The sequence below is a fragment of the Rutilus rutilus genome, assembly GCF_951802725.1.
Source record: "Rutilus rutilus genome assembly, chromosome: 2".
NCBI classification, from domain to species: Eukaryota; Metazoa; Chordata; class Actinopteri; order Cypriniformes; family Leuciscidae; genus Rutilus; species Rutilus rutilus.
The window spans coordinates 14984726-15011507 of record NC_140210.1 but is presented as its reverse complement, the minus strand read 5'-3'; the positions used below and the strand labels follow the sequence as shown (position 1 = coordinate 15011507).

The 26782-nt window shown below is 38.5% G+C and overlaps 2 protein-coding genes across 4 annotated transcripts in view; one reads left to right on the top strand and one right to left on the bottom strand.

Moving 5' to 3' along the window:
* The window catches only part of ncapg (non-SMC condensin I complex, subunit G), a 17045-nt gene extending 12286 nt beyond the window's left edge, over positions 1-4759 (top strand). For both annotated transcript variants that reach the window (XM_084401842.1, XM_084401841.1), the window contains 7 exons: positions 972-1153; positions 1680-1842; positions 1950-2120; positions 2316-2439; positions 3814-3858; positions 3958-4027; positions 4135-4759. In XM_084401842.1, the coding sequence (XP_084257968.1) occupies positions 972-1153; positions 1680-1842; positions 1950-2120; positions 2316-2439; positions 3814-3858; positions 3958-4027; positions 4135-4255 (876 nt within the window). In that variant the 3' untranslated portion in view covers positions 4256-4759. The remainder of the gene's footprint in view (positions 1-971; positions 1154-1679; positions 1843-1949; positions 2121-2315; positions 2440-3813; positions 3859-3957; positions 4028-4134) is intronic.
* On the bottom strand, positions 4743-26782 carry lcorl (ligand dependent nuclear receptor corepressor-like). 2 transcript variants are annotated; one of them, XM_084401826.1, is made up of 8 exons: positions 26650-26779; positions 24799-24864; positions 21822-21901; positions 21402-21531; positions 18813-19025; positions 18410-18482; positions 8554-12965; positions 4743-6535 (listed from the first exon to the last, which is right to left on the bottom strand). In XM_084401826.1, the coding sequence occupies exons 1-8, from the start codon at positions 26744-26746 to the stop codon at positions 6522-6524; spliced, it is 5085 nt and encodes a 1694-aa protein (XP_084257952.1). In that variant the 5' UTR covers positions 26747-26779; the 3' UTR covers positions 4743-6521. The 2 variants fall into 2 exon arrangements, with proteins under 2 accessions (XP_084257952.1, XP_084257953.1); XM_084401827.1 differs by lacking the exons at positions 4743-6535; positions 8554-12965 and adding an exon at positions 15773-17709 and having other exon boundaries at positions 26650-26782.

The following is a 26782-nucleotide window of genomic DNA, read 5'->3' as shown; positions in this document are numbered from 1 at the left end:
CTTTAGGCACTTTCACATGTGGTACACTATTGGAACTTAGGCCTCGCTGTCACTAGGGGTGTGCCATATCATACCGTCCACTATAATACCGGTAGAATTTTTTTACATGATAAAAGTGTCATATCGCGATATCAATGATATAGTGACGCGATGACGTATGGCGCATTCACGTTCTCTAGCGCGCACAACAACAACACCTGTCTGAGAGTAAAAGCAGCCTGTCAGCTTCTGATGACCAGTTAGTAACTATGTAAAAAGGGAGCTACTTCAATAGAATGGAAGTGGTTTGGTTACCAGACCTCCAACAAAGCACAATATTTTGCAAAATAGGCCTATGCAAAAAAACTGTTACCGCTAAAGGTGGAAACACAAGCAAAAACACACCGACATGCAATTTCACAAACAGCTTGAGTGTTCAGCGGTGCTGCCGCATCTTCTCTCTCATCTCTCAAAATGTGTTGCACAAGCGTCAAGCGCTGCAGGCGGCGTTACCACATTCTTGCGTTTAGGAGTCGGGACATGACTGAATTGTCACTTGCGCAATCGTGCCATCAGTGCATCTTAAATAGTTTATCATTTTCACGTCTTAAGTCTTATCAGTTTAAACATTCAAGCGATTTTCAACTATCCAGTAGGCTACTCGCGCGCTCTCTGAGAGATAGGCCTCACACTGGTGTATGCGTCAGCAGAGAAGAGAATGTTGTTGTTTTTTCTGAAGTGTTCAGAATTTTTTTTTATAATAAACTGCTGCATTCCATTAAAAAACATGATTTCATGATGACTTGACATTGCTGTGAACAGCCTTTATTTGATAGAACTTTTAATGTTAAGTTTCATTCACATGTTGAACCTATGCAGTGATTTTCTGCCAGCTCCTTAAGCTGGCAACTTGCTGGAGCTGATTGGCAGGCATTTTGACAGTGTGCCCTGTTTATACATGATGGCTAGATCACCTATTTGAAATATTTCAGATCTGTGAGCTCCGCACAGAGACGGCAGAGGGTCTGGCCAAGCTGATGTACTGTGGGAGAATCCTAAGTCCAAAGATGCTGTCCCGTCTGGTGCTATTGTGGTACAATCCTGTAACAGAGGATGACCAAAGACTAAGGCATTGCCTGGGGGTATTCTTACAGTTATATGCCCGGGCCAGCAGGTAAACGTAGGGAGATCTGCTTAAACTGAACAAAAATCATGTAAATGCTTTGAGTAATTAAAGGGGTAGTTCACCCAAAAATGAAAATGGTCTTTTACTCACCCTCCTGCTTTTCTAAATCAATGTGACTTTCTTTGAAACACAAATGAACATTTTTAATAAAACCTGAGAGATTTTAGTCCCTCTTTTGAAAATCCATTCCACCAAAACTAAATTTTTTTCAAAGGGTAATAAAGAGATTGTAAAAGTAATCCATATGAAGCAAGATGTTTAATACAAGTCTTCTGAAGAAACAGGATTGTTTTATATGGTGAACGGGTTTAATTTAGCCTTTTATTCACGTATAAACATTAATCAAAACGCATACATAGAACACATCAAATATCAGAATTAAAATGTTTGGGTGAACTAACCCTATAATGTAACGTGTACATCTGAATTACAACAATGGTGCCATTAACGTTAAGGACTGTTGTAACAGCACAGCCAGATATTTACAGTTGTTCCTGTAATTGTTGTACACTAGAGCAAATCAAGAGTGTGTGGAGGAGAGTTTCCTGCCAACCATGAGAACTCTGTTCAATGCTCCCGTGACCTCTCCATTGTCTGAGGTTGACACATCCAACGTGGCCGAACTGTTTGTTGAACTAACACGACCCAGTGCTCTTGTGCAACCTGCTGCTGTACAGGTACACTTGAACTTGCATGCACGCTTACAGAAACAACAGTAATGGGTTATGTTTAAAGCACTTTAATATGTTGATATTATGTAAATGATCAAACATCTCTTTTGCAGGCTGTGTCTGTGCATGACTCCCTGGCAGTGCGTGTTTGTAATGAGATCTTGAGAGACGTTTCTGCTCCTGAGGTGCGTCTCTACTGTAAAACTCTCAGCTGGCTGGAGATTAACACTGAACCTGGACCTGCCAACAATGAACTGCAGCTACTGTTAAAAGACATTTTACAGGTACTGCTGGAGTTAGGTCTCTTTTGTGAACACGTATATGTTGTTTTTTGCTTTTATCCTTATAACTCTCTAACCAGATTAAGCAGAAATGGATGAGAAATTAATGCCAATCTAACTGATGGGATATTTCATTAATGTATGCAATTATTTATGATCCATTAAGTGATCACTGTTTTTCCATCTTGTGTGTTACAGGAAGTGAAAGATAAGTACTGTACAAGGGTTATTGAAAAGCTTCGTAACCAGCTAAATGGGGATCGTTCCAAATCAGGCAGCAACCAGGACACAACTTTGCTTAACTTGGATGACAATACTGGAGGTACTAGCAAGCAAGCTAAGCATTCAAAAATGTATAATGGCTGAGGAAGAAAAAAAGATTTTTATTAGTATAGTTTTATTTCTCCATCTAACATTGTTCTTAGTCCTATCTAGTTTCATTTATGTAAGGGTTGATGGTTGAGCTAATTTGTTAATTTTATTCATTTAGTTGTAATTGTTCAGATTCATAATTTTCAGTTGATTCAGTTTAAATCTTTACAAGTACACTATGCAACTTTTTGCCCTCTAGCAGTTAATCAAAACTGCATGCATTTTGAGGAAGAACATCGTATTGGTTGTGCTTCGGCTCTCCATGACTGCGGATAAACATGGTTCTGTCTCATAACTAAAACAAGAGAGGGATTATCCCACTGCTGAAAAAAACATGGACAAAAAAAACTTCAACTAGAAAAATAAATAATTAATGCTTTACAATGAACTCTGTCAGAGAGCTACATATGGCAATTGATCTTGCTCAATAAAATACCTTATAAAAACTGAATTATCCCCATCGCTTTTACAACATTTTAAATCCCTCAGTTCTAGCCATCTCTGAAAAGACAAGCCAATGTTGATTAGTATTTAATTACTAGCTCTGTCATGTTTTCTTTTTGGCTGCAGACTTTTCCTTTTATTCAGTGTTTTTAAACAAACGGGTGATTCCCCAGAGGTTTGGGATTTAGGACTCCATTAGGAGCCTTTAAAGTAGCATAACTGGGGCACTTTAAACTTTTGCAATTAATCCGCGAATCACATGCGTTCCGAACTGGAACCAATCAACTACGATCCCTATACTTGGCGTCACACATCTTGCGATGTGACTATTGTGGTTGCGCACATCGTGATATTGATGCTACAACAATATATCATGCAGCCCTACCCCCACCATACACGTGTCAAAATAGCCAGAGAAACTTTTCTTTGTTAACGGATATGATGAGACGCACAGGCGAGTTGCTTATGCAATTTCCTGTGAAAACGTTCCCGCCCGGTCTAAAATATAAATGCTTATAATGGGCTTACCGTAGTGAATCAGGGTAAGACTAGAAGTATTGGTTTATTGACTATTTAAATTAATTTTGAACAAAAAAGTCACACTGTGTCCCTTTTTAAGTATTTACATTTGCTTTCATTTTTTAGATATTTATGTAATTTGATTTAATTTATATAACAAATATAGAATTTTTCAGTTGTAGTTCATTCTCGATTAATTGAATTAAAGTACTGTAAATGGACAGTACACTACATTTATATTGTAACCGTAAAAACGCCCTTTAAAATCCACTCCCGGTTGCAAATATTGACGTGATGTGTTAATACCTGTGGTAAATAAAGTAGCTGTTGCATTAACAAACCTATCTGTGTATCCTTGCAGAGGTGGTGAACAAAGATGAGACTAAACCTAAACGTGCTAAACGAGGTACAGTCTAATTTAATTTGATTAAGTGGAATATTGTTTTGTTTTTTTGGTGTAGCTTTTATGATGGTTGTATTTAGCTCTCAGTCTGTTGTTTTTCAGGCCAGAAAAAAGCTTCCACTGCAAAAAATGGGAAGAAAACCAGTAAAGCTGAGTTGTCCTCTGATGAAAGGTTTGTTCCACATCTTGACTTTTTTTTATATATATATATTTTTTATATACAATTACATTTGAGATTGTTTATCTTTCGATTGTGTTTTGTTCTTATTCTTTCTATAGTGATGAAGAGAATGTTCCAGAAGTGCCTCCATCAGTGCGACCAAGTCGCCGTGCCAAGATGGCTTCTCTGGATAAAACCAAGCAGGATCTGACTGCCCTCATGAACCAGGAGTTGGATTAAGTTATGATGAAAAGTCGTCCTTCCTATAGCATCCTACAGTCACTTCAGATCTACCTGAGAAATGACATACTGCTAAATTTCTATTATACTCTCAGGGAATCTTGACTCCTTACAGTCTCAACCCTGGGTAGATGTCAAAATTGCCTTTGTTAGAATGCAGCATCTGCAGGACCTCTCAAGAGGTGGTCCTTGGGAAGGAGTCATGTTAACATTTATTTACTTGTGTGAGGCTGTTCTTTTAAAAAATGCACAGAAAGTGGACCAAACTACCCCTTTCTTTTATAATTTACTATTAACAAAATGATGATCCTATTATGAACTAAATGTTGGAAATTTGGTGCATGTCAATAACAGCTAATGTTTGCAAGTTGGTTGAGAAGCTGGCACATATTTCCATATAAAATGTTTACTTGCATTTGTGTGCATCTTTTAAACCTGAATAAAATGTTTAAAACTGTAACACAATTACTCTGACAGGAGGACAAAATCTGTTTGCAAGAGATTTTATTGTTCTAGTGATTGAGACATCTTTAAAGGCAAGTATAAAAACACAGAGAAAATACAATGTGTGTACATAATTTGTATGTTTATGTACAACATCTAGCACCAGGTAACAAGTTTACAGTGGCCAAAACTTTTAAATGGCATATTTGAGTATTGTAAGACTATATATACAGAAGGCCTCCTGACGATTCCCATTACAAGCTCCTACTCCAGCATATGGTTGGCATAGGTAGAGAGATATAATGCATAATTTGAACTCTGTTGTCTGCACTTTAGCCACAAGTTTTGAATGACTCCATTAGTTCGAATGGTTAGAGGCCCTAAAGTAGTAGATGGATGGATGTCTTATTTCAGCAGTTTCAGAACAAATGCCTCTAGATGCATTTATGGATTAAATCTTGTAGCTTGAAATGGACATCTAGTTTATGCTATATGTAAAAACAAGCCTTTCTCAAAGTACAAATCAAATGATCCATCTAAAGTGATCTCAGTGTTGCACGGACTAAACTTGTTGCAGAAATCCTAGCCAGTCTTGTTACAAGGAGCCTAAATGAATTCAGGGGACTCAAAACCTAAAAACCACAGTAGGGCAACTTCCTTTTACATACTCAAGGGACAGGGGGGGGGCAGGCTGCTAACAAACAACAGGTGTAAAGAGCTACCAAACAAAGTATTTAAATAACTAAACATACAGGCTGTATATAACCAGTTAAAATGTTCTTGGTAGAGGCCTAAATTAAGGGCATGGTTACAACAATGGGAAATCAGTTTAGGCTGCTACTACCATGCCTTACCAGTAGATTTCAGGAGGTAGGTGTCTCATACTGCTATAGATCACAATTTGTTATATTCAAGAAATGATATGTGGAGCATATTGCCTCTGGGTGATCTTAAAAGCTTTTAATTTAAAAGAAAGAAAAACAGAATCTTACATATTCCTCAAGAGTAAAACATTGCACCAAAAATACACTGTACATTATAACAATGGTTGTCAGAAATAAGAATACAAAATGGGTAGCAGTTGGGGTTTGGTAGTGCAACAAGAACATAAACCTGGATGTAAATTAATGCTTAAATGATTTTCCACAACTTGAAAAACAATGTAAATTCACAGAAGTTGTAAGAAAGGTTTCCATAAATACAGGGTAAAAGCACACTACATACACTTTGAGAATAAAAGAAGTGGAGACGCTACCATCACTTTCAAACTTCAGAAAATACACGTTTTGAGTGGGCTGTTTTTGTCACAAGTTTACTGAATAACAGCACATAAAGAGACTCAATCTGAAACATTTCTAACTTTAAAATATCTACATTGTTAAACAAATACACTTTTTGTGAAGTATCCCTTTTATGAAACAAAAAGATTACAAATGTCAAGAAATGTGAAATTAACTGATCTTCTCCAGAATTACATAAAAGTTAGCCTTAAAGTTTAACTCCGCTATCATGGGTTGAGCAAACCAACCAACATACTGCCCATTTAACCTTTGATACTCCATGCAACTAGAAGACATTTACTTAACTTCTCTAGGTCTGCACCAAAAGTAAAATTCAAACGAGATTTCAAAAGAAAAATAATCACTTTACAAACATAAAATCTAAATAATATTAAATAGTGCAACAAGTGTCTTAAAGTTTGTTTTTTTCTTTGCTACATGATGCTTGCCGAGGTTGCGTGTCATAATGCTTTGTGATACTCATCCAGACCACTGTTGAAAGGCACCTTATGTTAGAGTTCAAGCACAAAACTGGTCCCAAGTTATTTCAATGACCCTGTGAAGCACAAATTGGAGACATTGAGAATCGAGTTGAGTAAAAAAAAAAAAGTATTATACATTGAAAGCAGACAATCCACAATCCAAGGATCAACACAAAGTAAAAAAACAACTAATATCAAAACATTCTTTACAGAGGCCAGAAACAAACTTTATGCCAGTATGCATATGGGAGCCTTTGGTCAACACGTAGTCCGAACATATTTGACGTGATGTTGCACCGATCTATTAAAACTCAGTACATACGAACGAGTTATTCAGTTACAGCTGTAATCAAAATTATTCAACCCCCATTGCAAATAAGGTGTATTGGTATAACAGCAAAAGGGTGTTTTACCAAGTACTAAAGATGCTTGCCATGAAGGTGTAGAATAATTTTGAGACTGCAGAAGTCATTAAAAGTTGAATTTGGGGAAACCTGATTTGCAATGGGGGTTGAATAATTTAGATTACAACTGTAATTATGACTTGTATTAACGTGACAGCGCATGGTTTGTGGTCAGAATGAACACCGATTGACATGAAAATATAGTAATCTCACCATAAATGCATTTAATTAAATTATACTACTATTTTTCACAGTCGTTTTCTTTTTAACTTTAAGCCCGGGGTAATTAAAGCAAGGAAAACTACACAGTACCTCAACAACGAGACCTAATGGATGTACTCGTCTCTTCGTGGAGGTGGAAAAACAAGTTCTTTGTGACCCACAATATTTCTTGTAAAAATGATTTAAATGCAAAAGAAAAGGTATGAGAGCGCGGTTTTTGTCAATTGTATGTTTTAATTTAAAATGTTTGCGATGTTAACATAAGTAGGCCTACATGTTTAACCCTTGTGTGGCGTTCACAACCCAATTTCCCCCGTGGGGTTCCCGGTCAAAAATGACCGGACTATAAAAAATAGCTTATAAATCATTTGTTATGCTATATTATCTCCCAATATTGGATTCAATCTTTTTGTCAACTTGTTCTCTTTCGATTAGGACTGGTTTTATATTTCTATTTGCATCTGATTAATCGTAGGCCTCATTTATTTGATAGTAGGCATCTAATTTTTTGAGTAAAAAAAAAATAGATTGAATCCAATATTGGGTGATAATATTGCATAACAAGTGATTTATAAGCAATTTTTTGTAGGCCGGTCATTTTTGACCGGGAACACCACAAGAGTGACAATGTACCATTTTGTACAAAATAAAAGTTTTTCAAAACAAAGTTCCTGGTGAAAAATTAAAGTAGACTAGTGTGATCAACAGTGCCAATTTTCTTCAGATTTTATTTAAAATTTCCAAAATTATTCAAAAATAAATGTTTTTTTTACTCAAAAAATGAGATGCCTACTCTCAAATAAATGAGGCCTACGATTAATCAGATGCAAATAGAAATATAAAACCAGTCCTAATTGAAAGAGAACAAGTTGACAAAAAGATTGAATCCAATATTGGGTGATAATATAGCATAACAAGTGATTTATAAGCAATTTTTTGTTGTCCGGTCATTTTTGACCGGGAACACCACAAGAGTGACAAGGTGACAAACCCCCCCCCCCTAAAAAAATTAAGAAAATTGTCACAAAACTTTTCAGAAGTATTGCCACTTGCTTGAGCAACTTAATATATAAATCCATATAGTAATGCATTGAATAATACGGTTTTTTTTAGTGTATTGAGTTTAAACGTGAATACGTCTGTGAAAGTGTAGACCTATACCTAGTGTGTACAAATAGAATCGCAATGCTGAAACTTTTTTACATTATTTTATAAAAGTCGCTGATAATAAAAATAGATTTGAAAAAAAAAAAAAATAGAGAATATATGTTGTGTTTGTGGTACAGCCGTAGATCAGTCGCGCACTGCAAACGCAGCATATGTGAAAGCACAATATGTGCTCCTGCACCGCAACACGGAGTATGTGTGAAACAGGTGTAAAACATTGCAGCTAGAACACACTATTGTTTGCGTACTTGCATAAAGTATGTTTCAGGAGAAAAGAGAAATAATGCTTAAAGACTTACCGAGCACGAAGTCACACCATCTTGCTCCCAGAACACCCCTGCTGCTCCTTGATTGTCTGAGCATTTTTGTTGGGGGAGATAGACTTGTGCTGCAACTTTTCCTTTTGCCTCTTTTTCTTCCTCCCTTGCTCTGGCTTTTCGGGGATGAGGGCAGCTGCACTGGAGAGTTGAGTGTCTCTCCCACCATAACATCTTCATTCTCCTCTTGTTCCGAGACATCGTAGAGCTTTACTGTGCAAATGTTACATTCCTCTGTCGTTGACTTTGTGCTTGGGGAGTTGATCTTTTTCAGAAACACCCTGCACTCCTTTAAAGACTCCGGACTCCAAGCTTTGGAGCAGATTCTGTTCTGCTTTGAAATTTTGGCAATCCCAATCATTTTCTGAGGAGTTTTGACTAGAAGCTTTAATGCATTTTGAACTTTCATGACTGGTCTTGATGTTTTGTCTACCAAGTTAGGTATTTCTTTCAATAATTCTGGAGTCTTAGCACCTGAAGTCATTGTCCTCGTCTGCTCACGAAATACTTTTGGTGCCGTATCATCTAATGTTATCCTGGGCCTGGTTTTAAACTTTAGCCTTGCTCTAAGCAGAGCTGTTCTGTAGACAACCCATGCGCCACCAGTTCTAGACATTTGCTGCCCAACGTCATGCCTCAGTTTAAGTGATGTGTGAAAAAGCTTTCTCTTGGCTTGTGACCTCACTGATTTGGACAGCAATTTTTGTGCTTGTTTGTGCATTGACGGACTCTTTGGGACAACTGTAGCAAATTTTTTGACATGTTTCCTGAGCCGCTCTGCTTGTGGACTTGGGCAAACATTCACTTTGCAGTTGGGTCTGCTGAGGTTGTAATGAAAGACGTCCTTGGGGTTTCTTGCAGTGGCCTTCTTTACAATTGCAAGGGACTGAGTTTCTGTGGACTGCATGAACCAGGTACAGAGCTTCTCCATATTATAGTTTTTCTCAAAAAGCATTTTAATGGCAGAAGCAGACTTCTTAGGAGAACCATTAAGCTTCTCACAAGTTTTTGGTTTAGGGTCAGTTTTAATCTCTCCTGACTTGGCCTCAAGGACATCTGATACCCAAGTATTGGATATCAGTCTGATCCTCCTAGCTAACTCTTCATTTAAGGTCTCAGGTGATGCTGAGGTGGGCCACCACCTGAAACCCTCATTTGATGAGAAAATGGAGTCCACTGAAACTGCAGAAAAACGACTAACACAACTGACATTCTTGGTCTTTATGGAAAGTGCATTGTCTGGGTGCTCCTCTTGTCTATTCTTTGTATGCTGGCTGGCCTCACAGCTAGCCTTATTCAACAGTAGTTTCCGTGACCTGCGAACCAATGCACAGGATCTGGCAGTCGCGACAGAATGGAGTAAATGAATGGAGGGTTTCCGCTCTCTAACAGAATGTCTCACTGGTATGAGTTGCCCTATGGTATTACGATTATTTTCTTTCGGTGGATCCACTCTGTCCTTGTGAATGTCAGTAGGAATGCTGATTTTCTTCTGCTCTTTGGAAGGATGAAATTCAACAAGAAGAGTCCTCCTGAGCAGATGTGAATCTTTTGCGTCCCTTTTCATGTGTATCTTTCTTTGCCTTGGTGATCCTGTGGTGACGGTTACAGAGATCCCAGATATTTTAACTTTGGGAGGTCTTCCTGGTTTTCTTGACACAGCTGTATCACTCAGTCTTTGACATTTTATGTTGCTGCTAGAATGGACGCATTTCCTGTCTTCAATAGGCATAACAAAATTAAGATCTTTGTGATGATCTTTGGCCATTTGATCACTACCTGTCTTCCCAGAACATTTACATTTACTGTACATGCCGCCATTACTTAATTCATAAACATGTTGCTGTGCTGGGAAATTGCCCAAATCTTCAGAAACTACTCTCCTTGCCCTTCTTGATCTTCCATACACTATGGTGATTTTTAGATTTTTGTTTCCATCATCCTTACAAGACATTTCTGTTGTTCTATGATTCACTGCGTTGCAATTGGTTGCGTTACCTGTTGAAGAACTTAAGTCTGTTGGTTTGGATTTTGGAGGTCTACCAATGGGACGTTTCACAGACTTAACAATATGTGGTCCTATTTTTTTGGGGCGCCCAGGTCGCCTTTTTACTGGAATTGTATCATGTACAGTTGGTAGTGTTTCTTGGTTTTCACCTTCGTTGTTTGAACAACTGGGCAATAATGCATCAAGTGAAACCACTTTTGGTGAAGTGCACTTGTTCCCAGTACACTCAACAGTTCCCCCCGGTGCAGATTCAAGGACTGAATCCTGGACATGTTCATCTATGGCACTGCCTGCCCATGAGGATTCCACACATGGATCAAACATCTCTCGATGTGAATTTGAGCCAGAGGCAGCTGCTTTGAGTGTATATTTTACACCATCTTTACCAGCCACAGAGGAGACAAACATGAGCTTTATCGGACTATCATATTTCGGGCTTGCTTTAGCCTGCTGTGCACTCTCAGTGGTAGTCAAGTTAGACATAGTTTCAGTAGGACTGTCTGAGTCAGTGTTTAGACTGTTGGTTCTATGGCGTTTAGATCTTTTTGATGGGGAGGTGGAATTTTGGCATGGTTTCCTTTTTCTTGCACTCTCTTTATCAGGATTCCTTACATTACTCTTGTGCTCAAAGAGTGGCTCGTTTTTGGGTAAAATCGCACATTTCTGTGAACCTATGTTCTGTGGCACAACACAATCTTCTTGTTTATCCACAGTTTCAAATGGCTGATAGTCACATTTATCACTTGGCAAGGCAATTTCTTCTGTGAAGCCAAGTGCTGTTGAGGTACTGTCTTTAGGGGAATGCTTGGTGAATATACTCTCTGAAAAACAGGCTGCAAAATACATCTTTCGTGGCTCAGTGACATAGGAAGAGAAACGCTGTGGTGGTACAATATTGCGTCTGGACCTTCCAACTTGAACTGTCAGATTGTTCTCTTTATGGATATTTGTTTTCACCTTCTGGTCACTATCGGTTGTTTGTAATTGCATCGTTTCATCTGAAGGAAGTGGTTCCTCAAGACATACATGTTGGGGTTGAGCTTCTTGGATCTCTTGATTATTTGGTGTCTTGTCACTTTGTGGATGCGTTGTCAGATTTTCTATGGTATCTTTTACAGGCTCTGTGAAAACTCTGTCCAACTTTCTGCGTGTGATCCGCGAAGGTTTAACAGTTTTTAAACAGCTATCTCTATCAAAGCCTATATTCCTCTTAAAATACGATGGACTAAGTCTGGCCAGATCTCTTTTAATTTGTAGGCTTTGTCTTCTTGATGATGGAAGGTCAGGTGACTTGCTCATGGCAACTAAAGTTTCCAATCTCTTACGGGAACGTGTCTGAGGAGATTGCTGTTCTGTGGCCACATGCTGTTGCAAAAGCTCATTAAGGTTGTAATCTTTGTCACTACTGTTGTGTAGCACAGTTGTTATAATCTCAGTCAAATGCGAGTCATCTCTTGTCTCTGAGATTTGACCAGCATGGGTAAGAAGATTTTGTTCCTTCTCTGAGGGTTGGATACTCTTGAGCTTTTCAGTGACTCTATCCATTAGCTCTCCTATAAAAGATCCACACTGGTGGTCACTCTCTTTCTCTGCATGTGTATGCAAGGTTACAACCTCTTTGCAACATTCATCAGGAGATCCAACACATAGAGGAGTGTTAGAGTACAAAGCAGTATCTTCATCCTCGGTTCTGTGAGGTAGGAGAGAAGGAGGTGCCATGTTCAGGGCCTTGCAGTCCTGAATGTGCAAGACACTGGACTTGACAGCTATTTTACAGTCCAGGTCCACAGGTTTTGGTGAGAGTGGTGGAGGGGAGGGGCTCCGGCTTCCTTTGCATCTATTATGAGAGTTACAATCACCCAGAGGGGTGATTAGGGCACCACTTGTATGAGAAATGTAGGTATGATCACGATGCTGCCATGAGGGTAGTTTTGAATGAGTACAACAAACAGTGGTGTTGGAACAGATGACTTGGCCAACACATGTCATGGGTGTATTTTGGCAGCAATGGCCATTAATGTTCCTTATACAGATGGATAGAGGAGAAAATGCACACGTTGGAAGCCTACTAGCTGTTCTGCAACAAATGTCAGCAGTTACTGAGCAGTCACTTAATGAAAGTGTTGGGGCTTCATTAAGCTTTTTTTTATCAGCATGGCAGCAAAGGGATCCGGCCTTAAACTGTCGACTGTGAGCATCCCGCATAGTTAAAGAGATGTTGTAATCTTCCTGCACATCCTTTAAAATGTGATAGAGTAGCAGTCTATGGTGGGAACAAAGCAAAGACAGGACCTTCTCCAACACAGTGACTCTCCAAACCTCTGGAGCTTTAGGATAATCTTCCTTCCCCCGCCTGGACTGGTCTTCCACACTTGGTCCTAAGGAACTACATAAATAAATTAGGTTAAGAATTACTCAAATCACTGACATAATCAATTTTCATGAAAGTGACCTGAGCTAACCCTCTCACCTCGTTTAACTCTGCTGTGATGATTAATACATTTTGATTGGTTTAAAGGAATGACTAAAAATATACATTTCATAATTATAAAGCAGGCATAGTTGTTAAAGGCACCACATAACATTGCATTGTAAGTGTGTTATAACTACACATGCAAAATTACAAATGTGTAAAAGCCACTGAAAACAAAAAAAAAAAGTACTAGCAACTGTACATGGAACAATTTTTTATTGGTAACTTGAAGGCAAAGGATGGCGATTGTAGTAACGCTTACACTCAGGAAAACTATGTATATAGACAATTACTTTAATCAAACCTGAATAATTTTGTTTCCTGATTAATCAATGTGTCTTCTGACAAATCCAATTACACAAACCAACAACATTTGCAGGCAATATGTTGTCTTTTGAAAGCAAAATACAACTACCCCAAAAGATAACAGATTTGGGGTGGAGAAAAAGAATAGAGAATGTTTGACATTTTTTATAAATTACACTTTTTTTTTTTAAATGTAGGATATTTAAAAACACATTGGAGTAATATGCCTTCAGTATTCCATCTTATTACAATCAATTCAATTCTCGCTTTGATTAGCCTTATCCTAATCCTGAAATGTTAAAAAATAGACCACACCAAATATAAATATTTCAGACACAAATAAATGCTTAAAAGGACCAGTTTTTCCCCATTTTAAGTTGATCAAAACGTCATAAAGATTAAATGTATATTAACCTGCCTGGGGTAAAAACAAAAATGTTGAGTAACATTACAGGACAAGGGACTCAATTATGCATGCAAGTGCAGTAAAACTTTTCACATATCAATGTGCAAGAGCATCAAAGTGCTTCAACACAAAACCCAATGCTTCAACCCAAAACACAACGTTTAAACTTTATATTCTGATTACATCGAAAGAAATGACACACAATACAAATACAATTATAGATTAGAATTAGAGGGAATATTACAAAAATCAAATCTTAGTGCAGCAGATATATGCATAAATAACTAATTGCAAAATTATTAATATCCTGAACCCGTTATGAATATGAAATTACACATACTTAGAAAGGCCTAAACAGGGGTTAGGGTTAGGGGGGGGATATTTAAATGTATATTTTGCCTTTCTGATGAATAACCTCTGCTGAACATGCTGTCCCCATAATATGGGAGAAAACAAATTGGCTTTGGATGAACCACATTTGGCTCTATAACAGAATCCTAAGGCCCCTTATTTTGATATAAAAGAACCGTTCTAACACAATCATGCTGTTTTTTTTAGGATTGTTGTTACCCTGAGAATACTAATGTAATGTTTTTGGACAAATTATACAGGACACTAATAGGATGTCAGAACAGCAATGTGAAATAATGGGGACCAACATTCTCCACTGGGAGCCGAAAAGTATCCCATATAGTGAAAATATGAGTGCAGCACTGACAATACATGTATATGATTTAAAGGAATCTGTATGATATGAACACTTACATGACCACCCTTCACATTAAAAGTGAAACTGTGCCAGCAACATATCTATCCCCGAGTAATAGAACAGAAAAATGTACAGTTACATTGGTAACGGTATATAAATCCACAAAACAGATTTTATATACGATCCACAGAAGTATATAAATTCTTGTTTGTATTTTTTTTTTTAAAGATTTGTTATGTAAAACGAATGTAAAAACTACTGGCCTACAGAATAACTGAGCCGTAGCTGTAAGAGCAGGCACTGTGTTAATTTTAAGAGCCCGTGAAGAACATTCAGGGTGGTTTGATAAATGTTTCTAAATCAGAGGTAAATTTAAGAATATATCAGTAAATCTGTGTTTTTTTGTTTGTTTTTTTGTTTTTTGGGTGGAGGGGAGTTTAACTTCAAAGAACAACAAGAGGTAAACCATTTACAGAACACTCAACACAACAATAAACACATATGGAAATGTTCATATTTCCAAAGCTTCAATCACAAAATTCACATGCTTCAGCTACACTTTGCAAAGCACTACAAGTATACTTGTGAATCAGATATCAGAACTATGCTAAAAAAGATGCCATTGAAGGTCAGTATATGGCCATATCCTTCATCGCAGGTATGCAACAATAACCTGTATCACAAGTATGTGTGCATCTTTTGTAAAGTGCAACTGAATCTTATATTCCAATTTTACAAGCTTCTAAACTCATTAAAAAAAACAGGTCCATGCTATAAATAAGGACTCAGTTAAATTACCAGTATCATAAAGTGAAACAGTTGTATCATAGGTCATTAAAAGCTATAGTAATCATTAACATGAGAGAAAAAAAACCAACACAAAGCAAGAGCAGCATAACTATAGAAACTGAACATATGAACAAAGCTTTTCAGAGAAGCACTTGGATCAGCCTTTCCGATTTCTGTCCCATGAGAAGTCCATCATGGAATATGGACAAGGACAAATTCTGATCCAAGATCAGCAGCACCCTACTCTGAACTGCTTTGTTCATGGAGTGTGTAAGTGGAGTGGCAAAATGACCCTGAACTGTTTTGGTTACAGCAGACAGATAATGCTAGGATGTCTCTAGTGTGAGGAAAAACACAAGATTATAGAGTAGAATTCAAATCAGCAAAGAGAATATGGAGTGAGGATTTCAGTAGTTCTGATTACTGGAAAAAGTAATAAATATTATTCTATTATTCAGGGCAAAACAAACATTCACTGAGACTGTCATCAAGCTTCTTCTTTTTTTTTTTGTGCACTATTCTGACATGCATTTCATTGCATTTCCAACTTACCCCGTACAATTTGCTGAGCAGATAATGCAGGGAAAAATGGAATATATATATATAAACAATGTTGAGTGTATAGAATTCTAAGCATCTTAACTTACCAAAAATAAACAAAATAATAAAATCACTATCAGTGCAGGATGTGGGAAGTCTCATCCACAAAAAGCCTGAGATGGTCCAAGCTTTCACTCCAAAGATCTCGCAACAGTCCTGATTAATGTACTTCATTAATACTTCATGAAACTGATATAATTACCTCTTTTATACAACAAAACGTACCAATAAGTATTAAGTCCAAAAATATTTACATAGTGTTGTTCCTTTGCTGGAGTGGAAACTTGTACCTATATCTACCCATTGCATATATGGTTAGACATCTCCCACTGGTGAGTTAAATGAGATGTTAGTCATGCTGTCACCAGATTTGCCACACAGACACCGTAAAATACTGTTGATAGACATGAAATAAAATGACCAGTCGCTACAAAGACTAATCGGTGTGAAAGCTGCATACAACAATCATTAAGCTGAGATTAGCTTATGTATTAACAAAACCTGAATATTTCTTAGTTTTAAAACTGTAATTAACTTAAATTCAACAGTGCTTTACAATATTTTAAATATATATTCACAGAGATATCCACAGTGAAAACCCTGAATAGATTTTTTTAAAGGCATGTTTTGTGACTTGATAAAATGTACCATTTAACCTGTGGTTGAGGATTCAAGTGTATCTTCCAAGTCTGAATGAGGTCCTTACTGCATGTTGAAGTAAAAAAAAAAAAAGAAAAGAAAAAAGAAAAAACTTCTGTTGGCTGTAGTTTAAGCGATGTTTTAGTTAAAACCATCTCTAGGAAATAGTTGAGCTTTTGGTTTTGAGTTAAGACTGTTTGTAGGCAGTAGATGAGGCATTGGTTGTTGTCCCTGACTTTCCGGAGCCTGAGGTTGCTGCTTCAACAAGGCGGAGCTTCTTTTTTGGTGGGGTCTTGAGCATGCCTGTTCGCTCTTTGACTTTGTACTCAAGGGTGCTGTGTGGAACCCCATAGACACCCTGAGCTTTTGACACGCTCATCTTCCCACCAATCACCATGGCTATGGCCTCCTCCAGGATATCGTGGTCATATTGCCGATAACGGCCCCGCTTTTTCCGTGGCTGCTTGTCTCGACGGTCATCATCTCCAGTGTCAACCAGACTTCCAGTGATGCTACCTCCAACACTCCCATTCTTTATGTTCAGACACAATGGAGGCACGTCACCCTGGAGTAGACGTGACTCAAGGCCTGAGTGGCTTTCGACCAAGCCCTGTTTAGGGAGAATGGTCTTCAGCTTGTGGAAAGCAGTGGAGCCATCAGAGCCTTTGTTGGCCTGGTACACCGCATCCACCAGGCCAGCCAGATCCAGCTGGGCTTTGGGCTGAGCACTAAAGCGTACCTGAGGGATTCGGATGTGCACAGCTGGCCCAATGGCGGGACTCTGAGGAGATGTGGCTGGCTCGGTGCTGGCGAGAGACCCGCCGTTCTGCTCCCGTAGCTGCGAGACCATCCTCTGCAAGGTTAAGTGGTGAAGGTATGACGAGGCAGTCACGGCTGCAGGGAATTTCAGCTCGGTGTGCTCTGGTGACGTAAATTTACATTTTCTTACTTCGGATTGCTCGGACTGCGAGCGAGCCCATGCTGCTACCTTCTGCAGGATGAGTCGAGTGTCGTTGGTTGGCCAAACCGACTCTGTCTTCGGCGATAAGGCCTCTGTCTGGAGCTGTAAGGTTTTCTGAGGTATCCCGTATAGTATGGCTGCTTTGTGAATGTCCAGTGATCCAGAACGAATATCTTTCAAGGCTTTAGAGAGCAAACCCTCTGCAAACTCAGAGCTGCGATCCAAATAGTCCGCTCTGATTGGTCTCCTAAGGGGAGGTGGGTGGGAGGATGAGAAACGAACGGGTGAGCGGACCAATGACAGGACGCACTCAGGGTCCACTCCTTTACTGCCTTGTCTTTTGGTAACATCACTCGCTTCTCAATTGTCTGTATAACACAAAGCCTTTGTAAACACTTTGTTTTTGGCCTTAGGTTGCAAACGATACTTCTTGGAAGGACAGTCTCATCAATAGTGTGGAGAAAGACAAGCGTCTATGGGAGTACTTCCAGTATCTTTGCAATGCAGATGCATTTTGTAAGACTCAGGTATTTACTTCTCACGTGAAAATACTGCATAAATCAACGAATAGATAAATAAACAAATAAATAAATAAATACAGGCGGCACAAAGGAACAAGTAATGCCCCTGACTGCTGGCAAACGTGACGTTACCTTCCAACAAGTTAGAAAAGAGTCAACCCTTTGGCAGTGCAACAAAACAACCACTAAATTATACATTAAAAACATCAAATGTATGAGGAGTAAAAAAAATGATCAGATAGGATACAAAAGAAACACTCAAAACATTTTTTTTGAAATAAAAAGCATACATTTTTACTGGGTCAATTTTACCAGTTAAAAGACCATTTCGGAACCAAAATTGTTTTTGGCTTTGTTAGGACAAGGACAAACAGTCAAACACACCACTTGGTAGGAGGAAACAGGAGGAAAAGGAGAAGTACTCACCCTGAAACTTTAAGTTGAGTGGTTTCATTTTCTGAAAGTGTGTTTTTCTTAGAGAGGTCAAGTACTCCATCTACTATGAGAAGTAATCCATGAAAATAGCAATTAATACATTTTGAGAACACATGCACAAAATCATCAAATATTTGCACTCTCTGTAAATTCACAGTTGGGTTCCTTCAAGAGCTAGGCTTAATAAATAAGTCAATAGACGAGTTTCTCTGAAAGCAAGGAAATAATTCAGAATTTTGACAGTGATCTAATATTGCAGAGCTACAAACTTTTGAATTTGTATGAACATGGCAGTGTTCTCTTGAAGTGAAAACAGTTGTGATTTACATTGCACCAGTATTTGATTACACAATTGTGATTACACAAGTAATGAGGATTAATTTTTGGTGCTTACCTGGCAAGGCCTGAGAATCTCGGCTGACAGTGAGGTCCAGGGGCCCATCAGTATCTGGATGTTTAGGGAGAAGCTCATTGTTGTCACTCAGGCCATTCAGGCCCTCATGAGCCTGGCTTTTGCATGCATACTCTAAGGCAAAACGCTGAATCATCTTGCGCATCAACTCCTGCGCCGCCAATGGTATACTGGAATCGCAGCTCTGAGGGAATTCTGGGAAATTGATAACCACAGGACTAGTTGAAGATCTCATGCACTTGCAAAACATGTTCCTCATGTAAAAACATCAAAATGACATTCACTAAATATTTGTCTTAAAACATAACATTTCAAGAATGCATACTTTTTTGCACCATGATTTTTTTAGATTTGAAAGAAGAAAATCTGCAAAGATTCTCTTTGAGTGTGATGCAACCAGATTTCATAATCATTTAAATTTAAAAACTCCTGTAGTCTGAGCCCAGCTTAAGTCAAATGTTCTTTTACCTTGCATAACATTTTGTTCATGGATTTTGACGATGGGGGTACATTAACCTGCCCGTGTTGGCATCAGCCTAATTTGGCATAACAGCCTCGGCATTTTGCCTAGTTACTATTAAAGGAGAACTCCGGTCAATTTTAACATTGAGCTAATTTTTTTGTACATTTGGAGTGCTGTCAGTACAGAGAACAACGACAAAAATCGGTGTTGCCTACACCGTGTTATCCTCGTTTTAAAATTTGCACCCTGTTGACTTCAATGGGGCAAGTTTTAAACCTGCTTTTAGCCTCTTAACATCCTTGATGTGTCATTACAAGTGCACAGGTCATGTGAGTGATTCCTTCTGAGTGAACGCGGGTGAATCTGACTGCAGTAGATGTGAAAGAAATATATAAAAAATGATGTTTATTCAGCCAGCGCACATACCTGTATTTACATCCTGTTTTCGGTCGAAGTCCACAGTAATCGATTGTCGAGTTCACGCGCATAGGTTTAGTACCTATGATCACGCGCGTGAACTCGACAATCGACTACTGTGGACTTCGACCGAAAACAGGATGTTACTCTGTTACTACAGTAATTCCATGGTGAATATTGCAGATCTGTGGACACTGGATAGTTCATTCATGGCACAATGTATCTTCCAGGTTTCCACGTCAGCGCTGTTTGATCCGTTAATAACGGAGAAATGTGAATGTTTCTCACTAGATCTCGCAGCGATGTTATTACTTCTGTGGCGAATTCAAATGCTTTCTTTACTGGATCTCTTATTAGCGCTGTGTAGTAACAGTGTCGCATGATCACGATCAGCTCGCGCTGCACTGGTCCAAACTGATAAACAGTCCTTCAACCACACAATAACGAGCAGTTTCGTTCCGCTTGCATTAACGTTTGCCATTTGATGTTGGGCAATGTTGTGGTCGCGCCGGCGTCTCTTACATTATGAGCGCGCTTGCCACCTGCAACGTGCCTACATTTGAAATAACGAAATTTTGGTCGGCCAGAAAAATGGTCCAACCGGTTTGTTCGGTTTGAAAATGCATACTGAAAACCGAACCGAAAGCCTCATACCGAACGGTTCAATACGAATACGTGTATCGTTACACCCCTAATGAAAAGTATTTCCTACTTCCTTTTAAATGTCAGGGGTCAACGCTAAGGATTTATTCTAGCCCAGTCAGGCCAGTGGTTCAAATTTTCACTTGCCCCACCATAAAAAAAAAAAAAAAGGCCTTGTTATTGTTTTTGTTGTTATTGATTTCTTTGTGTTTTGTAGTTTGATTAACATTAAAAACACAGACAGCAGCAGGTATATTAGGCTGCTGTCACTTAAAGACCTAATGCACGGATCTAATATACTGTTACATGCGTTTTATTTCTCAACTGTTTACGTTCACAGACTGTTGAGGATACTCGCCAATACTGGCATTTTGAGGTAATTTTGTGTGAATTTGTCCATTCAAGCGCAAGACATTAAAGAGAACTCAATTCATGTGCTGTCTTAGAAGCAGCTTTCTGAGCGTGCGCTTCAAATGTGTGCACAAAACGTGCACGAGTACCGATTTGAGTTCTCTTTCGTGTCTTCTTGCACTTGAACATTTAAATGGGCAAGGCTTAAAAACACTTGCTAATGATAAACTTTTGTGATGATGCTGCACTGTTCAGTCCACTCCACATCGCTATGATCAGATGCTTTCTTAATTGTGTTCTCACCGCAGTCCTTTTTGTTGTTATTGAGAGGAAAGCGTGCAGCACAGCGCTCAGCAGGACCTTAGATTCAATGCGTTTCCCGAGTATTGTATTTTAGCATGGTTTATTTTGCAAACAACATGACTCTTGTCGATCTCCTTAGGGGTTTCATTATAGTGGAAGAAAAAGGAGTCCAACACTTCAGCTCCGAACACCGCGGCGGGAGCTGGTATAATTCTATCATGTTGTTTGCTAATGCTAACGCTAGCGATGCACCCTTGTGCTTCTCCCCGTCACAGTTCACGTGTATAGATATTTAATTACCCTCATGTTGAAGACAATCGTAGTGCAGTTGTATACTATGGTGTCAAAATGATTTTGCTCTGTATGGATAATGGGAATACAAATTTATTTCTCACCCTTCTTTCGAAATACAGAATGGAGGAATCGGTCTGCTTGGCACTGGAGTTTATCAGAGGTGGACAGGCCCTGAGGTGGGGGGGTTTCAGCAGTGGGTGGCGACCCGGGAACGGCCACAGCAGGATGGTCCTATGTCAAAAAAAAGACTAGAGTTACTGACACCTGTCACATCCATCCCAAAGTGTTGATTATAGTCTCACAGGCTTGAGTTGTGATCCATTAGAATGAATTACACTGTATGTGCTTCAACTTGTTTAACCATATATTATAAAGATTAAGACTGCATTAACAAAAACCCAAAACAACAACTGCTAAACACAGAGAACTATTCATTCTTTACAAATGTCAAAACAAGCCTTTTCTTGCCAGCTAACACCACATAATAAACATCTTTTTGTGGCTTTAGAGGGTTGACTTACATTCAGTTTCTCTAGCTGCAGCTTGCAAAAGGAGCAGTTTGCATCCATGGACCAATCATCCACAGCCTCTGGTTCACACTCTGAGGGAGAATCGGATGAATAACTGTCAGTAGCTGTTTCCATCCACCAATTTTTATGTGCATTTTGGGAAATTGCATAAAAAAAACCCAAAAAACACTGGATGGAAACTAAAAATGCATATTTAAAAAAACGTATGCACTCAATTGAGGCAAATACATATTTGATATGATAAGACAACGAACACAAACATACGCATTTTTCACACTATGAAAATAGAGCACTTCTAATATGTAAGCCAATTTAAAAGCACTTGTTAAGTGATGGTCATATTCCCTTTATTCACTGTAAAGACAAGCTTCTGAGGTTTAAAATGACACCTATCCCTTTAACCACCACAAAATAGTTCACCCAAAAATGAAAATTCTGTCATTAATTACTCACCCTCATGTCGTTTCAAACCCGCAAGACCTTCGTTCATCTTCGGAATGCAAATTAAGAAATTTTTGATGAAATCCGATGGCTCAAGGGGGGCTCCATTGAGAGCTATTTAATTAACACTTTGAAGGTCCAGAAAGGTAGGAAAGACATCGTTAAATTGTCCATGTGACTACAGTGGTTCAACCTTAATTTTATAAAGCCACAAGAACGCTTTTTATGTGGGCCAAAAAAAACAAAATAATGACTTTATTCAACAATTTCTTCTCTTCCATATCAGTCTCCGACGCGCGTTCACGAGAGCACCCCGACGCATGCGTGCGGTGATGACGCAGGAGCTGGCGTTCTGACATATGACCAGGATTGCTGTGTTTACAAGCAGAGGAAGACGCACGCTCAACATAAAACAGTTTATAACTATGTCTGTAGATTTCGACAGAGGATGAATTGCAAGATAGAGAGCAATGGAGAGATGGTGGTGTAGATGTCATCAGTGCCAAGCGATGCCTACTGAACAGGAGAGTGTGTGCTGCATCGATCTTTAAAGTTTGGATAATTCAGCCAAATGAGACGACACATGTATGCGTCATCACCACGCATGTGTCGGGGTGCTCTCGCGAACGTGCGTCGGAGACTGATACGGAAGAGAAGAAATTGTTGAATAAAGTCATTATTTTGTTTTTTTGGCCCACAAAAAGCACTCGTCGCTTCATAAAATTAAGGTTGAACCACTGTAGTCACATGGACAATTTAATGATGTCTTTCCTACCTTTCTGGGCCTTCAAAGTGTTAATTAAACAGCTGTCAATGGAGCCCCCCCCGAGCCATCGGATTTCATCAAAAATATCTTAATTTGCATTCCGAAGATGAACGAAGGTCTTGCGGGTTTGGAACAACATGAGGGTGAGTAATTAATGACAGAATTTTCATTTTTGGGTGAACTATCCCTTTAAGCAAGTGGTTAAGTAACGTGATAACTTGGTAGCTCGGTTCTTTGCGTGTCCACGGTTTGCATTGTGTGTGTGATTGTTCACTGCTACAAACTTACTTGAATGGGTTAAATACAAAGGACAAATATGGGTTACCATACTTGGCCTTCACGTTATGTCACTTTCACTAGATAAATATTATCTACAGGGTTTCTGCTGGGTTTGGTCAGTCAAATTTAAGACTTTTTAAGACCTTTTTATGACCATTATGATTGAAATTTATGACCTACACGAATTACGAAAAATTCATTAAAATTCCTTTCAAAAGTTTTTTTTTTTATTATTGACTTTCATTGAAAGTAACAAGATGTATTATTTAAATGCCTAAAGACAGCTCCAATGCCTTCTTACCCAGTGTGCAATATGCTTGATACTGATTATTTGCAACGGGCTTGAGCCAACTACTAAACACACCATCTTTGAGCCATGGCTCGTTAAATGTACACTTTCCCATTGTGATAGACCGGGAGATTTCAGTTAGGGCTGGGCAATATGGCCAAAGGCAATTATCACGATAATTGTTTTATATTAGTCAATATCGATAATTATCACGATAAATGTCAAATCTTTATTTCTTTCAAGTTTAAAGGCAGACTGTTGCTTCTAAGTGAAAGTTGTAGAAACCAGAGCGTTAATTGTGGTTTTAAACTAACTTTACTCTTTATTGCCAGAAAATATAATGACAAACACTTGCTAAAACAGGTGAACATTTCACAAATCTGAGGTCTAGGACATTCAAACATTTGTCATTTGTCCTTAACAAAATAAATCTCTTTATTGGGAAAATAATTACTAGGTCAAGTCTTGAAACAGGTTTGTGTTGCCTAACTTTGATGGCACGTATCTTCAGGAAATGTATGAAAAACAGTAGCCTAAATACATTATTAAATACTGTAAATATTCCATTAGTCCTTTAATACATTATCAGCACTAATAATATAATAAAATTCAATATGTATATCCCACATGGTGCAGTTAATATTACTAGGCTAATGTTACAGTAAATCCATGGTAAATGATGGGAGATTGTAGACGGAAAAGCCTTCTGACTATATCGTTGTGCAGTGTTTCTCCTGTTTGTCAGCGCTGCTTCATCTGCCTTTAAACTGGTTTAAATCACTGAGACAGTGTGTTCTTCGCTGAATTCAGGCACTTCTCACTGGATCTTGTGACCGAGACCGATCGGAGTAAACGCGTCAGTTCTACTGAGCTCGCGCTGCGCTGCCGTTTGGACTTGGAGCCGAGCGGGTAAATGGTCCGTGTGGCGCGCGGTTCAAATGAGCGTTCCGCTTTTGCCGCATTTAACATTATGCCGCCAGCGCATTTTCAGGGGGAAAAGGCAATGGTAAAACCAACGAATGAACGAGCATATCAATTTAAGACGTGGCTAAATGAAATTTATGACCTTGTATGGAAAATCCGGACGTTTTTATGACTTTTTATGGCCTAAAATTCTTATTATTAAATTTAAGACGTTTTATGACTTTTTATGACTCCGCGGAAACCCTGTATCTAACAAACACAAAACTCACCATCAAATATATTGAGGTCTTGCAACAGCCTTGGTCCATATATTCCCTCCAGTATACTTTCAAACCCTGCAAACAAACACAATACCATCTTATCTGTATGAAATCCCAGAGTAAAAAGTGCTCTAGTAAAACACATTATCATAAACCTACACAGATGCCACAACCTCTCTGCCAGCAAGTCCTGTCTAATGTCTTTTTTTCAGAAGGCCTATGCTTTTTCACATCTTCAAATGTAAAGTTTTTTTATTTTATTTATAACATTGGCTAATATATAAATTGATTTTACATGTAATATATTATTCTATCTAACAGCAAAAGCCAAATACTTACTGCACAAAAAAATCACTAACTGCAAGACACAAGTACATGCCTATGTAATACAAAATGTCTGGTGTTTCTAATGCTATGATAAAAGGGTAGAATATTATTGTAGTTTATTTATATAAAGTTGAAAAAAAAAAGTTGGATAGAATTTTAAGTTGGAAGATCTCATATTTGCAGATCTGTTGCACATCCTGTTAGTCATTGTCTGTACCACTGATGCCCTTCACTGCGGTTACATTTACATTATGTCAACATTAAAACAAAAGCTTACCCAAGAATGTCACATTCTGCAAAAACTTTGATGTTGCGTAACTTAAAAATAAAATTAAAAAAGCATTAGATCCACAATTGCTATGTTTTATGCTGTAAGACCCTACTAGACACGTTTCATAAACTATTAACAACCTATCATGAAAAATAGTTAATTTTAAACCCCATCAAATGTCTGTATTTTCCCTTAAAGGCCTTAATATTCTCGAATGTATACAACCCTTTAAAACCATACAATTTACAATCTGTTAAACTGCCATTCTATCGATCAATTCTACTCTACGCCAGTAAAAACGTCTTTATTTTATATTCGATAATTTTATTTAGCACAAAATTAATATATAGGCTAGTTATCCACATTTTGCTTGCAACCCTGTTACAACACGATTAGAGTATATAAGCTAGAAAAACGACTGCAAATGTATTTGATGGCAAATTATTATTGCAGATTACTATTATTATTAAGGGTTTCAAAACCTATTTCATACAATGTGTAGGCTATTTTCTTATTTGTGGAAAGTATCGTTTACAGTATCAAATGCATGGCAATAGCTTCACATAATCGGAGGTTCTAGTGATCAGTTTGATCACAGTCATGTGAACGTGTGGATTTACGCCGATCACCGTAAACTCGGCCAAACATTTGTCAACACCTGTTTTCCCAATTTTTGGGAATCTATTCACCTACCAACTTTCAAAACATCAAAAACGCACAGTGAACGTTTAATATTTAATAAAAGACAAACATTCTCTGATGGTTTTTAAAACTGCACTACTTTTAGACATATCGTCAACAATGAAGGGGCAATGGGGAAATTGCCATATATTTCACGAGAGAGATAGTCAAAAGCCGGACCGTACTGATTCTCTATTAATATAATACAATTACACCGTCATTTGTACATCGGTATTCGGTGCAGAAAAGGGTCAGTGAGTGCAAAGCTAACTCGGTTATCGGGGAATCAAGAAGTAGGGACAAAGAAAATGGAGCCGGTGTTGACCGTTTTTTCTGTTAGCTACAAAAGCTACCCAGGGCTCGCGCGGACAACGACTCTACGCTAATGATATTTTTGAACTTGACACAAGCTCGCTTAGCAACTCCATGAGCTAACAGCGGCTGGGGGAGGGAGCTTCGCGAGACCCAGGCAAGAAAGAAACCGAGCGCGAGACTGCGCGAATGGTTGCCCGAGAGTGATACGTCCGCTTATGGAACCACACAAATATGGCTTTTCCGAGTACGAAGTGTTTTGATCTTACCGACACAGTGGATGAGTTTGTGTCGCCAGGAGTCGAGTTCCCGCCGGAATCCTTTTCTTTCGACCGTGCATTTGGAGCTCCGGCACTGGGTCGCCATTCTGTCCGTCCACCTTCCCCCCGGCTCTGAGTGTGT

Excerpts from the sequence above, each read along its gene's own strand:
- lcorl (XM_084401826.1), bottom strand. The coding sequence starts at position 26,746 with ATGGCGACCCAGTGCCGGAGCTCCAAATGCACGGTCGAAAGAAAAGGA. Across the intron at positions 21,532-21,821 it reads TGCAGCTAGAGAAACTGAAT|GACCATCCTGCTGTGGCCGT; the intron begins GTAAGTCAACCC and ends TTTTTGACATAG. Across the intron at positions 19,026-21,401 it reads TTCTGTATTTCGAAAGAAGG|AATTCCCTCAGAGCTGCGAT; the intron begins GTGAGAAATAAA and ends TCAATTTCCCAG.